This window comes from Erinaceus europaeus, chromosome 15 (genome assembly GCF_950295315.1).
Source record: "Erinaceus europaeus chromosome 15, mEriEur2.1, whole genome shotgun sequence".
In the NCBI taxonomy this organism is placed as follows: domain Eukaryota; kingdom Metazoa; phylum Chordata; class Mammalia; order Eulipotyphla; family Erinaceidae; genus Erinaceus; species Erinaceus europaeus.
Genome location: NC_080176.1, coordinates 70953294 through 70973802, shown reverse-complemented (window position 1 = coordinate 70973802; position 20509 = coordinate 70953294). Strand labels below are relative to the sequence as shown.

The 20509-nt window shown below is 38.2% G+C and overlaps 1 protein-coding gene across 12 annotated transcripts in view; it reads right to left on the bottom strand.

The window, feature by feature from the left end:
• TCF4 (transcription factor 4) overlaps positions 1–20509 on the bottom strand; it is a 394278-nt gene that overhangs the window by 247732 nt on the left and 126037 nt on the right. For all 12 annotated transcript variants that reach the window (XM_060173921.1, XM_060173925.1, XM_060173922.1 and 9 more), the window contains 2 exons: positions 19195–19256; positions 12268–12364 (listed from right to left, as the gene is read on the bottom strand). In XM_060173921.1, the coding sequence (XP_060029904.1) occupies positions 12268–12364; positions 19195–19256 (159 nt within the window). The remainder of the gene's footprint in view (positions 1–12267; positions 12365–19194; positions 19257–20509) is intronic.

Below are 20509 nucleotides of genomic sequence, written 5' to 3'. Positions count from 1 at the left end.
GGAAAAGCCATGATACATATTTTGCTTAGAAATTCAGAAAAATCTGCAATGATTTTCCTGATAGCCCAATGAGATGTATTAAATAAGCTCTTTCTACTCAAAATTAGTACATGATTCCTTACGAAAGACTCAGGAGCTGAAACAAAAGGAATGAGACAATAATCATACACAGAGGCAATATTCTTTTTTTTTAATTTTTTTTAATTTTATTTATTTATTCCCTTTTGTTGCCCTTGTTGTTTTTTTATTGTTGTAGTTATTATTGTTGTTGTGGAGGCAATATTCTATGCCCAACTTTTCGGAAGTAGAAAGAACTAAGCAGAAGAGGATTGCCTTCAACATATTTCCCAGAACATGCAAGGTATGTATAGTAGTATTGTCGTGATGAAAAGCAACCTGCCTAGTGGTCATTCAACTATTCAGAGATTCAAGATGAAAGGGAAGAAATCTTAGCTTGTAAGTGGGTCCCACTCAAACACCATACCAAGGCATCTTCAATAATGTGTAATAATGAAACCTGAAAACACTAACGTTGGAGAGAAAAATGCCTGGAGGCAGATATTTCACTGAGGGGCACACATCTGAATTCAAAGAAGCTGCCCCTAAACAGATACTAATTGAGGGGCCAGGTGGTGGTGCACCTGGTTGAGCGCATATGTTACAATGTGCAAGGACCCAGGTTCAAGCCCCTGGTACCCACCTGCAGGGGGAAAGCTTTGCAAGTGGTGAAGCAGGGCTGCAGGTATCTCTCTTTCTCTCTCCCTATCTCCCCTTCCTTCTTGATTTCTGACTGTCTCTATCCAATAAAGATAATAAAATTTTTTTAAAGAGATACTTATTGAAACCATACCACATTAGTCTTGATGTCTACAGAACTGACTATTCAGTACTAATTCCACCTGTTACCTTTTATTTTAAGTTTACTAGATGGTAAAGGTGTTTTAAACCATTAACTAAGACCCAAGTCCAAGATTTCTCAAAGATCCAAAACATACAGTATTACACATTAGCATTAAATTGAATAATTTATTTAAAATTTAACCATAAAATTCATGTATTCATTTCCTACTCACTTATTCCAGTTCAGTCACAGGTGGTCACTGAAGTCTATTCCAGTAGGCTAGGTACAAAGCAGGCCCCTAGCCTGAAGAGGATACCATTCCATCTGTAGTGCACACACACGCACACGCACGCACACTGCAACAACTGGGACAAGTCACTTGCAAATCTTTGATACGTAGGAGAAACCCCACATAGACACAGGGAAAGTGTGAAAACTCCTCACAAACACTGGCCCTCTTGTGAATCAATCTTACTCTAATTAATGATGTGAAGGAAAAAAAAACCAACAACACCGTACAAAAGAGCAAGATATACAAAGCATGCATTTGGTCTGGAGGAGAGGTATGGCAGATGTTGGTTACTATCTTCTCCTTGCAAAGACAACTGGTGCTCACAGGAATATAAGTTCATCCTCATTATAGAAAGCCAACAGGTAGGTAGAAGCAATCCCCTTGTCTAGCCCATTATTCCATAATATCTCTAAAAAATCATAGTGTTTAGAACTGTGTTCCTTTGCTGCTTTGGTCTTAGTAAGTGTAAAAATGTGAATAAGGAAAACAAGCTTGCCTTTATTGAAGGTTAAAATAGCATTTAAAGGGCCAGAGAGGTAACTTCCTGAGTAAGGCTGTGAGTCTTGCCACATTAACAATTCCATGTTCAAAGCAAGGAGTTGCCATGGCATGGACAAGCTCTGGTGCTGAAGTGTCTCCATTTCTGTCTCCATCTGTCTGTATCTCTCTCCCTCTCTCTCTCTCTCCCTCCCTCCCTCTCTTGTGTGTTTGTGTGAATAAAAAAGCAATATGACACAAAAGTGCTGAAATTACACATGTTAAAAGAAAAAAAAGTGTCACTGAAGACAGACACATAAATTCCACAGTCATTATGTTCATGTATCCCTAAACTGTAGCTGTACTGATGTTTCCCCTGGAGAAATGGAAACGGCTGAAGTCAAGAATTACACTGCTGTCAACAAGTATATAAACATCTCTTCTATGACAAACATAGAGAAAGACCTTGTAACTACAAACCGACAGTATTTTCTTTCACATCCTGCTTTCCCTTGGTACTACATGGTCCATCCTCCATTCTGCCTTCTCAGTGGTTCAATTCACGCCACAATTGTGCTCATCAGAAGTGAGAAATTTCTGGCCAACAGTTGGATCCAACTCTCACCACAAATTCATGCAATTTTGGCATAGTGACTGAAATTAAATGTCTTTTGGCTGCCCCTAATCCTCTACATTAAATATCAACAAATACAATTGTGTACATATTAAAAGAAAATAGAGGGTTTTGTTTGCCTTAGGCACTGGGCAGTTGGGTTGGAATATTTCACAGAGACACTGTAGGTTGTCAGAGGTAAGTTCCAAGGAGACTGTTTTGGCAGCACAATCTCTACCTGTCACTTGCAATGGCAAGTCCCAGGACCCTGGCATTCAGGAAATCAGCCCGGCTCTAAGCAGGTACAGGAGACTGGGCAAAGGCACTCCAGAGACCACGAAAGGAACTGCAAAAAAGAATTATGACTACAGCAATCAATCCTGCATGGCAAGAGTGCTCCAGACAGGGCAGCAAGAATTCAAGCCAGACACATAAAGGTTCTGGGGGATACAGATGTGTGCAAAGTTGGCTTTGGCTGACTGCTGCCTTACTGGAGGGATGAAGACAGTGAAAGCAAAGTGACAACAGCATGTCTCAGACTTCTTCCCACCTCTGACATTTCTGCTTGTACTTTCTTCAGTTCCGGATTTTATTAACCATTTCCTGTTTCAAGTCACTTTGTTTTTTTCCCTGGCTACTGCAGAACAGAATTTAGAACTGGGACCATTTTTCAGTCTTACTATAAGAAAAGCTGAGATTTGTCCTAATTTTCAAAACTACTGCATCTGAAAATCAAGTATCTTTCTCTTTAAAAGGAACTAAACAAGCCTAGAAAATGACACGGTGTGCGCAGTGTGAGACTTGACTATAAGAGGCTCCAGGTTTGATGCCTGGTAGTACATACACAGGAACAGAGCATTACACACGTGTTCTCCCCCCTCCCCCTCTCAATTATATATATCATCTAAAATTATTAAAAAAGAAATATTTTAAAGAAGCTAAATTAATACCTTATGTTGCTAGATTCAGTATGTATTGTCATCTTCCTTCTGTCTTTGGTCTTTCCATTATAGGCTAGAGAAACAACTGTGTACAATCCCCCTTCTAAATCTATAGCTGACCATAGGACATGGGGAGAAAGAGTAATCACACTGCTAAATTCACTTTTCCCTTGCTTTTTTTTTTTTGCCTCCAGGGTTATTGTTGGGGCTCGGTTCCTGCACTACAAATCCACTGATCCTGGAGGCTATTTTTCCCATTTTGTTGCCCTTGTTACTGTGCTTGTTGTAGTTGTTATTGTTGTCATAGCTGTTGTTGTTGTTAGATAGGACAGAAAGAAATAGAGAAAGGAGGGGAAGACAGAGAGGAAAAGAGAAAGATAAGACACCTGCAGACCTGCTTTACTGCTTGTGAAGTGACTCCCCTGCAGGTGGTGAGCTGGGAGCTCGAACCGGGATCCTTACTCAGGCCCTTGCACTTTGCGCCATATGCGCTAAACCTGCTGTGCTACTGCCCAGCCCTCCCCCTTGCTTCTATTTACATCAAATCTAAGCTTGGCACCTGAAGCTATAACAGCCCCTTTGCAAAAATGAGGGAAAAGTAAATAAAAAAGAAGGAAAAAAAAAAAGGCACAGACTTGGTGTACTGAGCCTTCCATCAGACTACTACTTTGGGCAGTATGATTCATAAGCCACCATCAAGTCACAGTTCCTATTATTCCCAAGGTGTCAGCTGTATTTTACTTTTACTTGAATCTTAAATGATGTGGGGAATGCTGATGTGATAGAAGATCTATTATTTCCCAATTGGCCATACTTTTCAAGTAACGTATTTCTGGTATCGATTCTTCTAGGTGATATAAAATCTGATTTGCAAAAGTACACCTAACCGCACTAGAAACGTGTTTGCTTCTCACAGGGTTAATTATGCTACACCACAGGGTAAGTGGCAGAAGGAGAAGAACTAAGACCAACAAAAGAGGGGTAGGAATGTTTACTAACCGAACAAGAGGAGACACATAAGATTTCTTTCAGTGTTTGTCAAAAACTATTGATTTTACTTATTTCCTTTTATAAATCATCTGTGATATGTTTATTGAATACTGATGTCTACCATAGGGCCACATGGTCCATATTTCCTGACACTAGGAGAGCATTCTGTGCAGTCAAAAATATGGTGCTATAAAATTAATCTCCCTATGACCTGCTCAGGTTTAGGGTTTTCTTCTTGACAGAGTAAAATGTAAATACAAATTGAACTCATGGAATTGTATATATCTCATTCCTTGATTTTTTTCAGGAATAAATTCATTCAACAGCCTAAGGTCTAATAGCTTTAAGCCAAAATTTGTCTGCATACGTTCTAGTGAAGTAACTTGATGAGTCAGTCCATTTCTTTCTTTCTTTCTTCCTCCCTTCCTTCCTTTCAAGAGTAGAAAGACCACAACATAGACCCTTCCTTCAATTTGGTGGAGGCCAGGCTCAAACGTTGGTTGCACACATTGTAAACAGTACACTACCCAAGTGAGCTATTTTATCGGCCCCATGAGTTGATTATTACAGTATGATTACCAGGTAGAGAGAGCTTCACACCACACCACACCCATCACCAAAGTTCGGTATCCTCTCCTTCTCACCTCCCAAAGAAAACAACCATGGTTCTCACAAGTCTTAGAAACAATTTACTTGCTCTTTTTTTTTCTTTTTGCAAGTTCATGAGTTAATTTCTTATGCTTAATCAGCTCAGTCCTTTAACTGGATCTGAATGATCTGAGGTAGAAAAAAAGATATGGGGGGCGGGGGAGGTGCGGTAAATAGCGTAATGGTTATGCAAAGAAATTCTCATGAGTGGGGCTCCAAAGTCCCGGGTTCAATTCCCCCCACCCCTTGCACCACCAGAAACCACAGCTGAGCAGTGCTCTGGTGTTTCTCTCTGTGTCTTTCTCTCTGCATCTCTCTCAAAAATAAAAAAAAAAAATAGGGAGTTGGGCGGTAGCACAGTGGATTAAGTGCACGTGGCGCAAAGTACAAGGACCAGCATAAGGATCCCGGTTTGATCCCCTGGCTCCCCACCTGCAGGGGAGTCGCTTCACAGGCGGTGAAGCAGGTCTGTAGGTGTCTGTCTTTCTCTCCCCCTCTGTCTTCCCCTCCTCTCTCCATTTCTCTCTGTCCTATGCAACAACGACGACATTAATAACAACAAGAACTACAACAACAATAAAAACAAGGGCAACAAAAAGGAAATAAATAAATATTAAAAATGAAAATTAAAAATAAATCAATCAATAAAATAAAATAAAAAAGAAAGAAGACATCCATTTAAATCGGGCTTTAAAAAATTACATTTGCTAAATACATTACTAGAAGTTATTTGAAGGTACCATAAAATAGACCACATGATTAGAAAAAATAATAAATTATCTCTAATGATAAAATACCGTGTAAGGAAGGAGGACATACCTAAAAGAAATCAATGGCCATTAGGTGAGAAAATTACCTCAGAGAGCAGCTAAAGGCTTGCTCCACTCTCAATTTAAAGGTATGAAAATAAGCTGACCTGAGTCACAGAGAAAGTCATAACAAAACAGGATAGAAATGTCAGTTCTCTGACTCCCAGATTTAGTTCAAATTAGAATAAATAAAATCGTTTTGGATTGACACTTCAATAGTCTTATTTCTTAATATTTCAGGAAGACTGCTAAATCTAACAAACTGAACTAAAAATCTCTCAAATGCAGTTAACAAATAAATGGTCTTAACAAAACCACTGTAAAAACATCTGTCAGAAATTACTTGTGTCACATTATCAGCCCAACAGATGAAAATAAGATAACCCCAACTTGGAAAGTGTCATTAAAAATAAAGCACTGGATATGGCCTCCCTGGTGGTGCAGAGGCTATGTCACTGGGCTTGAAAGCATGGGTTTCTGAGTTCAATCCAGGGTGTTGTTCACAACCCCACCCCCTACACACACACACAAACACACACACACACACACACACACACACACTCCCTCTCTCTCTCTCTCTTCCCACCCCCTCTGCTTCTAAATAAATAAATAATGCTTAAAAATGATAAGTAAAGTACTAGAAGTGCACAGCCATCTCTTACTAATGAATCTGCCAGGAATCTACTATAACTTCAGAACTCTTTAAAAATGAACAAAAATCTCTAGCGTTAGCATCCATAAAATGTCATTTTCATGAAACTACCAAGATATTATTTGATCTGTGGAATTTTCATACATTGAATTATTGTCATTACTGTACAAATTTTACTACTTTCAAATAATTTCACTCCTGCATGAGGAAAAAAGAAACTTCGGAATGTAAAGTTAAATCGCACTTATGATTTGAATAAACAATGCTTCTTCGCAGTCATTCTTTTCTTTTGTAAGTTAAGGCTTTCAACCCAATTTTCCTAGGAAGAGCCTCTTCATTTGATATTTCCAGTTTTACCATGAAAAGAAAAAACCCTGTATTAGCATCTACTCACATTCACCATTTTACAAGAAGACTGTGGCACCAACCTCTACCACTGGGATTTGAAAATGCTCACAACACTTCACCTTTATGCTGGGCTAAACTCTGGGTAGCCATAAACACTTTGAAGTAATACAAACCTAAATATTCCTGCTAGGCAAACGGAGCAGTGGAACCGAATTATAATGAGCTAGCAGCTGTCACAATATGACCACAGTAACCAAATCAAAATATCAACCGCTAACCCAGATGAGATTCAAAGGTCATCCTATAAGCCAGCAGCTTTCTTCAGTTCTGTCTGAAACCTCCATCTAATCCTCGCGTAAAATGTTCCACAGTGCTAGTTTAGAAACCAGTTACTTCGGGGTGGGAAATTACAGTACTGGTACATCATTAGTGAGACTAGAACCAGAAAACCACATTAAGGAAACTGCACGATTCACAATGGGACATGCAAAAAACACAGCAGATGATGTTGAACTAATCTGCACCCAACCGTACAAAGTATCGCTTTTCACATCCTTCAGTTACCATTCCACGTCTATAATCTTATTGGCAACTTGCTCACTCAAACAATCTGGTTTTCAATTAAAACTCTGGAACAATAGAAGGAAAGCAGATCAAATAGTTTTTAACAGAAAATTTATTATCTGCCATTGTAAAAACAGTTCAACAATTACCTATGAAAATGTAATACTCAGCCAAGGGGCAAGGGGAAAAAAAAAAAAAAAAACCTGTACACTTTGCATATAGATCTTGCCAGGATTTTTCAGACTATTTCCACTGCATATAATCCTTTTACAAGCACAATACTCAGACCAGGGAACCTTTGTCCTATTAGCATATTCTGAAAGCTGCCTACTAACCACCTGTGCAGGTTTAATGAAAGTGTTTAAAAGCTGTGTGTCATGTGAAAGACCTAGATGCAAGTGAGACCCTCACCACACTGGGAAGACCTCTACTACTATGGTCTCCCTCTTTTTCCATCTATCTGCAAAAGAAAGTCCAGAGCAGAAAAAAACTGGTGAAGAGGAGAGGAGAGGGGAGGAGAGGGGAGGGGAGGGGAGGGGAGGGGAGGAGAGGAAGGAAAGCAGGCAGAAAGAAAGAAAGAAAGAAAGAAAGAAAGAAAGAAAGAAAGAAAGAAAGAAAGAAAGAAAGAAAGAAAGAGGAAAGAAGAAGGAAGAGAGAAAGAAAGAAAGAAAAAGAAAGTCAGGAAGGAAGGAAGGAAGGAAGGAAGGAAGGAAGGAAGGAAGGAAGGAAGGAAGGAAGGAAGGAATGGGGGGAGGGAGAGAGGAGAGGAAGGGTGGTGATGGTGGTGGTGGTCCACCTGGCCAACACACATATCATCAAGTGCCAGGACCCAGGTTCAAGCCCCCAGTCCCCACCTGCAGAGGGAAAGCTTTGTGAGTGATAAAGTAATATTGCAGACGTCTTTCTGTCTCTCTCCATTTCTATCACCTACTTCCCTCTTGACTCCTGGCTGTCTCTATCCAATATATAAAGATTAAAAAAAAATTGTTAAAGAAAGAGAGGGAGGGCAGGAGGGAGAAGGAGTTGGGAGGAAGCTACAATGAACACATTTCCAATGGCTCGAGTATACATTATCCATACTAATCACAGGAAGTCATGGGGAAAAACAACATTTATTCTTTAGATATAAACAGGACATAGAATGTAAAATGCATATAAATGCAAACTGACTTTTCTTTAATCAGTGAAAGAAGAGAGTGAGGACTAGAAAAGTATAAGAATTGGTCAAGGCAGGCAATCAGCTAGGTGTCTCTACTGAAATCTGCCCACCCTTTCAGGCTTCCCCACATCAAAAAAATATATACAGAATGACATGTATATTTCTCACTAAAGAAAAATATGGTATTATTATTTTATTTATTTTGGCTATGTTTTTCTTAGTGTTTACAAAGCATCAGTTTCCAAAACTTTGCATGGGCAACTATAACTATAGTCAGCAATGGAAGGAATGGTGCAACCTAATAAACCAAGAAATGTAATTCATCTAGCAAGAATAGGCATGGGGGCAGAGGAGCACACATGCACATATATCCAAGTGGGAGAAATCAGCTGTAAGTGCACTTTATTTTTAGTTTCAGGAGTCACAATCAAACAGGGTATTGTAATCAGACAGACAAGTAAAGTGAATTAATAGGGCTACTCTATTGGGCCTTTATCCCGTTTTGCAAAAGAAAACAAAATGAGATACACATATAAATTGAGTTTCAGCATACTTAATTCAAACATAAATATTGTATCACCAAAAAGAAGGCGGAATGCACTACCACTCATGTGAAATTACAGTTCAGAATTGTAATAAGGTGTTTTACTAAAAAGTTTACTAGCAAATATATTAACAATATGTTATTTCTCCAAAATAATGCACTGCAACAAATTTCAAAATATATAATAATAATTGACTCCCAAAAGGAAAGATAAATTCATTAGGTTTCTTTTCTTTTTTTCCCTCTTTCCTTGCAATAAAATGGACCCTTACTAAGTGAATAGTTTACTTTAAAAAAAATTAGGTCATCTGCAGTTAATAATTCTTTCCTGTAAAATTAGCGTCACTTATTTCTGTAGCAGACGCCTAATTCAGTCAGAGGCTTGATTGATTTGACAATAGAGATTCTGCTCCAATAAAGTGGCTGATTTATTTCTGATGCTATAGCTTTTACCCTAATGTGACATCACAACAGAGTTTTATCTCTGACATGTAAAGAAATCCTCTGTAATTTTAATAAAAATAATAATAATGATGAATCTGGGACTCCATATTGGATTAGTATAGACTGATTTACAACATAGTCTTATATCTTTCTCTAATAGAGGAAAGACTTCAACAAAGATCTTAACAAAGCATGGATTTGGATACTGAGGGCAGTTTAGAAGGTATCACAGTCTATGAGTTAAATTGTTACACCAAGGTCTTATTTTGACCTTGTCTCCAATGGCTGCCTTTAATTTCTTAAGAACAACCCATTTTCTCTTTGTAGAAGTTCAGCATAACATCACGTATGGTTCATCTCAAAAGTGATTTCATTTTAAATAAACAGTAGCTTGGGCAAAATCAATGAGAATCTTTGTTCTCTGAATCTAGCTCCAAGATGATTAAGCCAATCAAAAGAGGTGTTTGGGATGTGAGAAATTAAAGTGGTGGGAAGAGTTTGCTTCTAATGCAGTACAATTGTCGATTTTCTAAAAATATTTTTTAGGAAATTCTTCTCCAGACTAAAAATGCAAGGTATTTCAAGTTGTCTAAGCATCTTTTTCTCCCATTACTCTTTTTTTTTTTTTTCCTAAGAGCACTGTGCCTGCTCTCTTGCTCTGAGGGCAATTTCCCTGACCCCAGTCTGACACTGCACTGTTAATGTCAGATAAACCATTTAGCCCAAGCACGATTCTTTTCTGTGCAAAATTCTGCTTGAGGTGGAAAATGTAGCAGTTTGTAAACAATAAAGAACCATGTTTCAAACCAGACAGCTTATCTAACAGAGAACTCTTTTCATGGGGAACAGTGGGTGGGAACCTCCCGGACATAGTAGCATTTCCTATCACAATGCAGGAGACTGTCTTGGCTTCCATATTTAAGAGTTTAAAGGGAAGGAGGGCAGACAGGATAAAAGAACACAATTGACATGAACTTTCAGATTAAACAGCAACTAAGTGAAAAGAGCTTTTTCCTCTATAGCTCCAGACCCTCAACTCACTTATATTTTCAATACTGCTTGGATTGAGAAAGGAATCCAGTTTATAAAATACGCAGCCCATGAGAGCACATAAACAAGGACAGTTTTTAATGTTTATCACTTCGTATATAGTCTGTAATCTCAGAAAAGGTTTTCCTGTAAACAGTCATTTATGTATCTACTTTATTTACATTGGGTCAGATGACAGTTTTGGAAGCTTTGAAGGAAACCAGCAATATACTACTCTGTAGATGCTACCTCACAAGACTATTATTTTCAAATTAATCTTTTATCCTATGTCAGTTGAATGACAATGAACAGAGAAACAATAGTTTTCAAATGTGAAATTACTCTTATTGTATTGAGAGTCTACAGTTGCTCTTACATAAAAACTAAGTTGATAAACAGTTCTATTCACAGGTAACTGAGTATCTTGAAAGTGGTTAACTTGTTGCACCTTCCAATCAACAAGATTAAAAAAAAAACAAAACTAGAATCCTTCTTAGTTACAAACATAAAATTTATAAATATAAAAATTTACCACTTTAAGGTAAAAAATGGAGCAAAAACTTAGGAACAACTCAAGATCAAACATGACTTCATAGTTATGAAAGTTGGTGGCACTTTAAACATACACATATAAGACATAACCCATTAAAAATTGATTCCTAATATTTCTCTGCTTTGATTAACTTGTGCTAGATACCTAAGTTTTTTTTTTCCCAGTGGGTGTGATGATGTTTTTTATTTAAAAATCAATTAAAATTCAAATATATCTAACATAAATAACAAATATAGCATCTGAGACTTAAAAATTAGGACATTCTTTAGAAGCATTTGCAATTATGGCTTCAGAATGATATAATTATGGTTGTATGCTTTCCTTGGAGTATGGTCCAACAGCTTGTGCCAAAAAATTTAACTTCTTTTATTGATGGATTCATAATAGAATTTGGCCGAGTTAAGAGATTTACTAATTTTGTTAAAAACACACATTTACTAGAACAAAGATCATTTATCTATCAAAATTCAAGTAACCAGATATTGGGACCTTTTAAGCCACTATGAATTATCTTTTCACTGCTCAGGTTACTGCTGTTAAACAAACACCCCTACAGGGTAGTCAGAGCAGAAAAACATGCTAAGGATGCCAAAATGAAAGGAATGCTGAAAACTCACATATTGTCTCATACTACACATGGCTTGTTTTCAATGAAGTAGGAAGAGAACTACCTGAACCACTGGAACTATAGTTGACACCTTGATAGATGCACACCAGATTTTTATATTTTAACGTTCAGTTTAAACACATGACTCCAATTAAAGTGCACACAAAACCTGTTATTAAGGAGTTTACATAAACTATTAAAAATTCACATATAGCGGTGGGTAGATAGCATAATGGTTATGCAAAGAGACTCTCATGCCTGAGGCTCAGAAGATCCAGGTTCAGTCCCCTGTACCACCATCAAGCCAGAGATGAGCAGTGCTCTGGTAAATAATAATTATTAATTAATGAAACATTAAAAATTTACATATAATACTGAATAGCCATCATTTCCAACAAAGAGACACAATGATATTTTAAACATTCACTACTTAGATTTCATTTATCTAAACATGGGGGTCTACTGTGGTAACAACTGAAGTTGAGATAATAGCTTTGCGGATAATAAATACAAAATTTCCATGTTGATTCAATATCACTGAAATTAATGAAATTCTACAGTTGTAAAGAGGTCCTTTATATGCTACTGCCACGCATACACTGCCAAGAGTTTTCTGCAATTTAAAATAACTATAGTGAACTGGCTAGAGATTCAAATCCCTAAAAGCAGAACATCTGTATGGGGTTTGATTTCTTTTTCCCTTCTATAGTAAAATGTAAGCACCATCAAACCATATTAATGTAAAATCAGTCTTACTTTGTATTCTGGAATTGACAAAAGGCGGAGAGAGATTGTCATGTGACCCAAGGTCCCTGCTGGTCATATGGTCATAGGGAGTCCCATCTCCATAGTTCTGTAAATAGAGAAACCGCATCCATTTTAATTTTACATAAATAAGTAAGCACACAAATAAATTCCCATTGTTGACACTTTCCTGGCTGAAAGAACATGAAGTCTGCCAGCTCCGCCCTGGAACCTTACTGGAAGATACATACAGACTGCTCAAACAGTTCAGTGTGCACCTTACATGAATGAGGCTCTGGGTTTGGTCCCTGGTACATAAGACCAACACAGACAAAATAAGTGGATCTCAAGAACTGTGGGACAGTTATCTGGTCTCTCATAAACAACTACGGTGGCTCAGTGGTGCAGCACATGCCTCTGAATATGTGAAACAATGAGTTCAACCCAAAGCACTACATGCAAAAGAAAACTGCATCTTCACAGGTAAAGAAAGAAAACTAGAGATATTTCATGGTTCAGTTTTTCCACAAGGAAATCCAAGGAGTGATGATAGTGGTAATATCTACATAAAGCTGTTGACATGTTCAAATGAAATAATGCACATGAAACACTTCACACACATAAAATGTATTATATTTAAATTAATTATTTTGATAAGGTTGCATTATTTTTTGTTTTGGTTTTAATTTTTAATTTTTTTTAATTCTCTTTTGTTGCCCTTGGCTGTTTTATCATTATTGTGGTTATTATTGTTGTCATTGTTGGATAGGACAGAGAGAAATGAAGAGAGGAGGGGAAGACAGGGAGGGAGAGAGAAAGATAGACACCTGCAGACTTGCTTCAGCTCCTGCAGGTGGGGAACCAGAGGCTGGAACCGGGATCCTTATGCCAGTCCTTGCACTTTGACCATGTGCGCTTAACCTGCTGCACTATCGCCCAACTCCCCCAAGACTGTATTATTTTTATAAAAAGACTATGGTATAAAATAAAATCATCCATAGCCTATAGTGTGTGGCTATTAAAGGATAAGCTAGAGTTATTTTAACATTTGACTGTGAACTGCTGAAATTCCAATGATTTGTGACAATTTTTAATTGTGCAGAGGAGAAATGGATCATTCTTAAATATACATACATAAAAATGTTAAGAATATTACAATGTGACTAAATGACATTAAATTTTAGCATAAATTAGTATTTCTAAACTAGACAAATATTGCAAAAAAGTTTTAAAACAGACTAATTTTTGTTAAAATCTGTCATTACTATGAATATCTAATTTTTTAAAATTTATTTTTTATTTGGTTGAACAGAAGTTAAGCAAGAAAAGGAGACAGAGAGAAAGAAAGAGAGACACCAGCATCATTGTTTCACTGCTTATGAAGCTTTGCCCTGCAGAGAGGGTCTGGGGTAAAGTGTGCATTCAACCATGTAAGCCACCCCCTGGCCCGCCTATGTCATTGTTTTAAAAGACATTTAAATTTAAAAAAATGCTTTTAAACTGCCCAGTTACTGCCTTTGAATAGAGGAATTTGACGGCAAGTAGGAGAGAGTTAAAAATCATGTTTATTATAACATAGAACAAATTTCAGTCTACTAAGGAACACAGTGTCACCAAAAGGGGAAAATAGAAGTCATTCTGCTCAACCGGTTGCACTGCCCATAAAGTCTAAGTCAAATTTACTCAGAGATGTCAGCTGGTATGTTACTTCAAAGGGCAGTGTACGTACACACACACACACACACACACACACACACACACACCTGGATAGATCAAGAACCATGAAAATTCACATCACCTTAACAAAGAATGACCAGATCGCTTTAGGAACCAAACAACCTGCTTTGAATCAACTTGTCTCATTTATAAAAATTAAGAATAGGAGGGTAGTGAAATCTAATGCTTCCAGTATGTCAACAGATAGCATGTCTATGGCCATACCACCCTGAACACGCCCAATCTCGTCAACAGATAGCAATACTTCACATTTTTTTTTCAGAACTATCCCTGCACAGGTTTTACACCCACTTATTCTATACTGGACAGCCCATAATGCTATCATTATTTCATAATTGTCTCCATCCTCCAAAGTGTACTAAAAGTTTACTATGCATTATCTATTTTCATATTTAGCAGCAGGGCTAGAGAGATAGTTCACTGGGTACTCTGTGTGTCCTGTTATGAATGAAGACCAAATATGAATCCCCGCTCACCATGCCAGACATATGCTATAATAATAGAAGAAACCCTCATACCAATGGTGTCTCTCCCTCAACACCTTCTCTGTCTTTTTTTCCTAAATGAAAAATTGGTCCAGAGCGTTGGTATCATGAATGCATGAGTCCTCAGCTAAAAAATAAAAAATAAAAATAAAAAAAAGTCTCAACACTGTGCTGAAAGGCAACTGATAATATAACCCTTTTAGGATGAGAGAAAAGAGCATGAGAGTCAGGAGATAACTTACACAACATGGCACACAATTTATCATGTATGAGGTATCCTGGACTCAAGTCCCAATATCACATGGGATCAGTATGAATAGTACTAAGGTAGCTTAATTAACGACGGGGTCCTGTTGTGGTGTTTCTCCTCACTAGCTCTCTTTTCCCCTCTCCTTCAATACAAAAATTGTTCTAGAAGATTACTCAGTGACTCAGTGGCATCAGACATGCATGAGACCCCGAGTACATTCCCTATTACAAAAAACAAACAAAACAAAAAAGATGGGAGTGGGGCTGGACAATGGTGCAGTTGATTAATTATACACAAGGACACAGGTTTGTGCCCCTGGTCCCCACCTGTGGGGGGAAGTTTCACGAGCGATGAAGCAGGGGCTACAGGTGTCTCTCTGTCTCTATTTCTCCCTCCCTTCTCAAGTTCTTTCTGTCTATAAATGTTATAGCAAAGGTGCTCAGAAAGAAGTCAGTCATAATAATCTGTCTCATGCAAACCCCTTGGATTTAGAAAACAGAAATAATCAAATATAGATTCAAAAACGTTCACCAGCATATTTCCTGGAAAAAATGGCAGGATATCTGATAAAAACTAAAGGTCAGGATGACCCTAAACGAACTTTGTTCTTTAAAACACAATTAAAATTATTGTATGTAGGGGGTTGGGTGGTAGCACAGCGGGTTAAGCGCACATGACACGCGAAGAGCAAGAACCAGCATAAGGATCCCAGTTTGAGCCCCCGGCCCCCCACCTGCAGGGGGATCACTTCACAAGTGGTGAAGCAGATCTGTAGGTGTCTATCTTTCTCTCCCCCTCTCTGCTTCTCTCTGTCCTATTCAACAACAGCAGCAATGGCAACAAAAATAACAAGACAATAACAACAAGGGCAAAAAAAAAAAAAGGAAAAAGTGGCCTTCAGGAGCAGTGGACTGCTAGTGCAGGCACTGAGTCCCAGCGATAACCCTGGAGAGAGAGGAAGAGAAAAAAGTATTCTATGTGTATTTAATGGATATTATCATAAATCAAGTAAGTCAGATTGAACACAATAGGAGAAGTATTGCTGTACTTGCTGTCAAGAAGAATATATATATTTCTGCAAGAGTAAACTATAACATAAGGAGAAGGAACAATTTCCTCAACCCATCCACATAAAGCATTAGAATGTCAAATTCGACAGCTGGTGCACGTTCAACAAAGTGACTGGTAAGCTAGGCGATCTTGTTGTACTCTGAAGACTAGAATGAGAAGCACAAGGCCAAAGAACAGGTGGAAAGGAGAATGCTGGTTTGCTGAAAGGTTCTCACTTCAACACTTTTATTACTTTTCTTGCCTCTTGTGCCCAAATGGAGACAATTCACAATCTCAAAGTTATGGGATTATAGTGAAAAATGTTCTCCTTACATAATGCTTCCTCTACATGGCTGGAGACAGGGAAGAGAGAATAGTTCTGTCATGTGTGATAAGTCTATTTTTAATTGGGGGTACCCTGTGTATATTAAAAAAAAAAAAGCTATTGGACTCACTGGTATATTTCTCAAACACTGACTGCAGCCAGCTGCCTTTGGGACTCTAGGCCATTCCCCGCCCCCATACTATAAAATGCCCGTCGAGGCAAGTACGCCCCCCAGAGGCAGGAAATGTTTTTTTTTTTTTTTTGCTGATAAAGTTTTGCCCACAGAGGCAAAAAATGGCCCCCTCAGGCCTTCCCTTGGCAGCACACTGGTTCTTGTTACTCGCTTACATGTTTCTCCATGTTTGTGCCAGTTTCTTTTTTGAAAATGCCTGTACGATATAGGTTTCTGTTCACCCCACACCCCTGATACTGTGGTCATTTAGTTAAAAAGAAAAGGGGGAATTGTTGTATGCTTTACATTGGTTTGGTCTAGCTCTCCCCCTGCCAGGAAAGTTGGTTTAGTCCTGCTAGTTTCGCTGGCCCGCTTGTCCCTGCCCCAAGAAACCCCGACAGAATTCGAGAGTTTGAGACTTCTTGGTGCTGCCATGTGAGAAGGATGCAGGAGAGTTCTGTTTGGTGATTAGTTTGGGTTAGTTTATGAATCGTTGTTCGTGAATAAAGAAATACAGCTTCCCGGCCCAAGCCACATGTCTCTGTTCGTCTCTGTTACCCGCCCATGAAGCCAGCCCGGATAAAACAACATACAAGGCTGTTATAAACTAGAAATTATTTTATGAAAGACTAGTTACAGAAACATCCAGGAGGCTTGATCACGGAATAAAGGCAGATACCGAGTTGTTCCATCAAAATAAAGACCGACAACAACAGAATTTAGCAAACTTTATCAAACCACAGAGAAGACATCTGCCTCAGCCACAAATTTCCAGATGCTGTTAAGATCCCACCCTGACTTCCCTAGGCAGACATCCTTGCTAACGTATCCAAGAAACTCAGCTCTTCAGAGCCCTACCCTAGTGGGAAGGATGGAGACAGGCTGGGGGTGTCAAACTAACTGGCCAACACCCATGTCCATGCAGAAGGAATTTCAGAAGCCAGAGCTTTTTATTCTGTACCCCAAAAAAGAATTTTTCACCCACATTTCCAGAAGGGAAAATATTAGGGAAAGATGATCATCTTTATTTAGATGAGCATCAATATTTTAGAGAAGACTCTGAGCCCAAGTTCTACTAGGACTTGAAACATTAGTGACCAGTAATCTTTGTTTTTATACTGAGAGGGAAGAAAATCTGGAGAACACCTAACAGAGTCAAGCTCAGGTGCTCCTTCTCTTTTTTTCAAAGGGAAGAGGACAAAGAAAGGACACCCAGGAGTTCTAATAGGTATAGGCGTGGCTGAGAACACAAGTGAAGACAGGGCTTTAGAAGTGAATAAAAACGTGCATCTGCTTCCACATAAGCTCAGCTATCTATGCCAAATGCCCCTTGTGCTTCTCTGGTGTGTGGCTTTTTGTTTTCCTAATTAAAATTTTAAAATATTGGGGGGGGTGCAGGGAGATGACTCTATTAAGAATCTTAGAGCTGGGGAGGAGTTAACCAATGGTTAAAAATTACCAATCTGAATCTTATAAATACAAAAGAAACTTGCAGGACATATACCAAATGGAGCACCACTCACTCAAGATTTCAAGAGTAAAAAGTATAATGTACCCTCCAGCACTAAAAGGATGTGATTGGTAGTGATAATGGTTAGTGGAGTAAGGAAGTGAAAGACAAATAGATGATTTCACTCATAAGTGGAATACAGAGAACAAAAAAAAAAATCATAAATTAAAAAAAAAATCATATATAGGGGGCCGGGCGGTAGCACAGCGACTTAAGTGCACATGGCACGAAGTGAAAGGACCAGCACAAGGATCCCAGATCGAGTCCCTGGCTCCCCACCAGCAATGGGGTTACTTCACAAGTGGTGAAGCAGGTCTGCAGATGTCTTTCTCTCCCTTTCTCTGGCTTCCCCTCCTCTCTCGATTTCTATCTGTCCTATCCAACAATGACAGCAACAACAATAATAATAACAACAACAAAATTATAAACAAGGGCAAGAAAAGAGAAAAAAATGGTCTCCAGGAGCAATGGAGCCCCAGCAATAACCCTGGAGGCACTATATCACACATTCACATATATGTAGTTAACTCATAACTATGACCTTGGGAGAACTGTGGTGGTTACCACTGGAGTGGGGGCATAGAACTTTGGTGATGGGAGTGGTATGGATTATACCTCTATATTTTATGATGTGGAATTATACCTCTGTATCTTATAATCTTTTAAATCACTATTAAAACACAGTAATTGCATATAAAACCATACAAATCTAAAGGGAAAAAAGACCCTTCAGTCCTACTTCTTCATTTTACATTTTAGAAAAATGATGGCTAAAGAAAGACATTAAGTGGCATGTGCAATCACACAGGGCTCAGCAACTCCTCCCCAGCCCTTTCAATTTCTCCCTCACTATATCCAAATGAACAACTAATGTATGATGGTGGAGAGAAAAAAGTAAAAATTGAAACCAAATAAATGAATGAACCTAACTAGTGACCAAAGCCATCCTTAATGGAATTGTGAAAGATTTACAAAGTTAGATCAACTCAAGTTGACTGTGTAGATTATATTAGGAAGATATACTATGTTTTCAGATTTACTCAGGATCTATGTAAAACATACTTTACAGGAATATATGAGATCTTTAAAAAATAATAATAATTAATTGTGCCATCTACAACACACAGTTTTTTTGCAAAGAATGAGCAAACATTTAAGGATGAAGTTGTCTTCTGGTTATAGCACAAGTAGAATAGGTGCCAATCACACCCAATAAAGGAATGGGGGAAAAACTCCAACAACAAGCTTCACTTCATTAAGCATACACACACACACACATCAGGAAGTATGTATATGTTATCTGTCAGATGTGTGTGTATCAGAGAATCTCACCCTCGGTTTGTCAATTTACATATATGGAATGTCTGGCTGTGGGGGAAAAAAAAACAAAAAAGGATTAGATATACTTACCCTGGACGGGCTTGGATGTCCTCCATTCCCCCAGGACCCTGAGCTACTTCTGTCTTCTACATCTAGGGACAAGAGGAAAGTTCTTTAGGCATTCTAACAGCAGTTTTTTTTCCTTTGTATGTGCACTTTTAAATTAATGTTTCAAATTAATCTCCTGTTGCCTTTAATTAAGAATCAGGCACAAGGCTACTACAATGATAGTGGCTTCTGACCCATCCACTTAAATTAACTCATTTAAATTCACAGCAGAAATGAAGTGGACCCTCAGGAACCGGAGGTATGAACATAAAATTATTTCCATCCTTCCCAACGTCAGAGCCTAAATTTTTACAGACATAAAACTGCACTTAAAGCCTTATTGAAAAAAATTTGGACAAAATAAGTTTAAAAGATACACAAACACAGCGTGAATACCAAGTGAGCCAGCCTATGGTAAATATCCACACAACTACTGGCAATATCCATATAACTCTAGGACACTTCATGTTATGTAGCCCAGTTTATCACAGCAGACAACAGCACTGAAACAATGTACGTAAGATATAAATGGTCTTCAGTACTCTATGTTTATGACCGCCGTCAAAGAATATTAAAATGTTTTCTACCTTTCTTAAGTTGGCAGCATTTTTAAATTAATTAATTAATTAATTTTAACCATAGCACTGCTCAGCTCTGGCATATGGTGGTGCGGGGGATTGAACCTGGGACTTTGGAGCCTCAGGCATGAGAGTCTGTTTGCATAACCACTATGCTATCTACCCCCACCCCGTTTGCAGCACTTTTTCTGAGTTACATTTGGGGAAGGGTGAAAACGATCGATTTATAATTCCTAATGAGATGAAAGCTTTTAAAGCAATGTTTTATTTTGTTACATGATGGTGTAGCGCCATGAACGAGAAAACTGGAGTTCTTGTAAACCCTGCCAATGATGAAGGTCTAATGCTGACCAGTTTACCAAGTGCTCATTCAATTCTTAAAAAACATATACTCAGGATGCAGCATATGACAGCTAAGTCAACAGAGTCATTACTTACAACATAAAACTGTTCTGAAGATCAGACATATCATATTTAGAAATGGCTTTGAGATTTTTGATAAAAGCAATTTTATAAATATAAAAAGTTCCACTGTTCAATTATTTTGATCATGGTTGATAACAGACGGCCATCACCGACTTCCTCTGACAGAAGTGGAGGGGGCGGTGTGAAACTTTGGTTCAGGAGACATAATACCATTTATTGTGTTTCCTAACATTGTACTGATACTGTTTATTCTCTTACTGCACTACTGTCATTCCTCTTATTACTGCTATTTT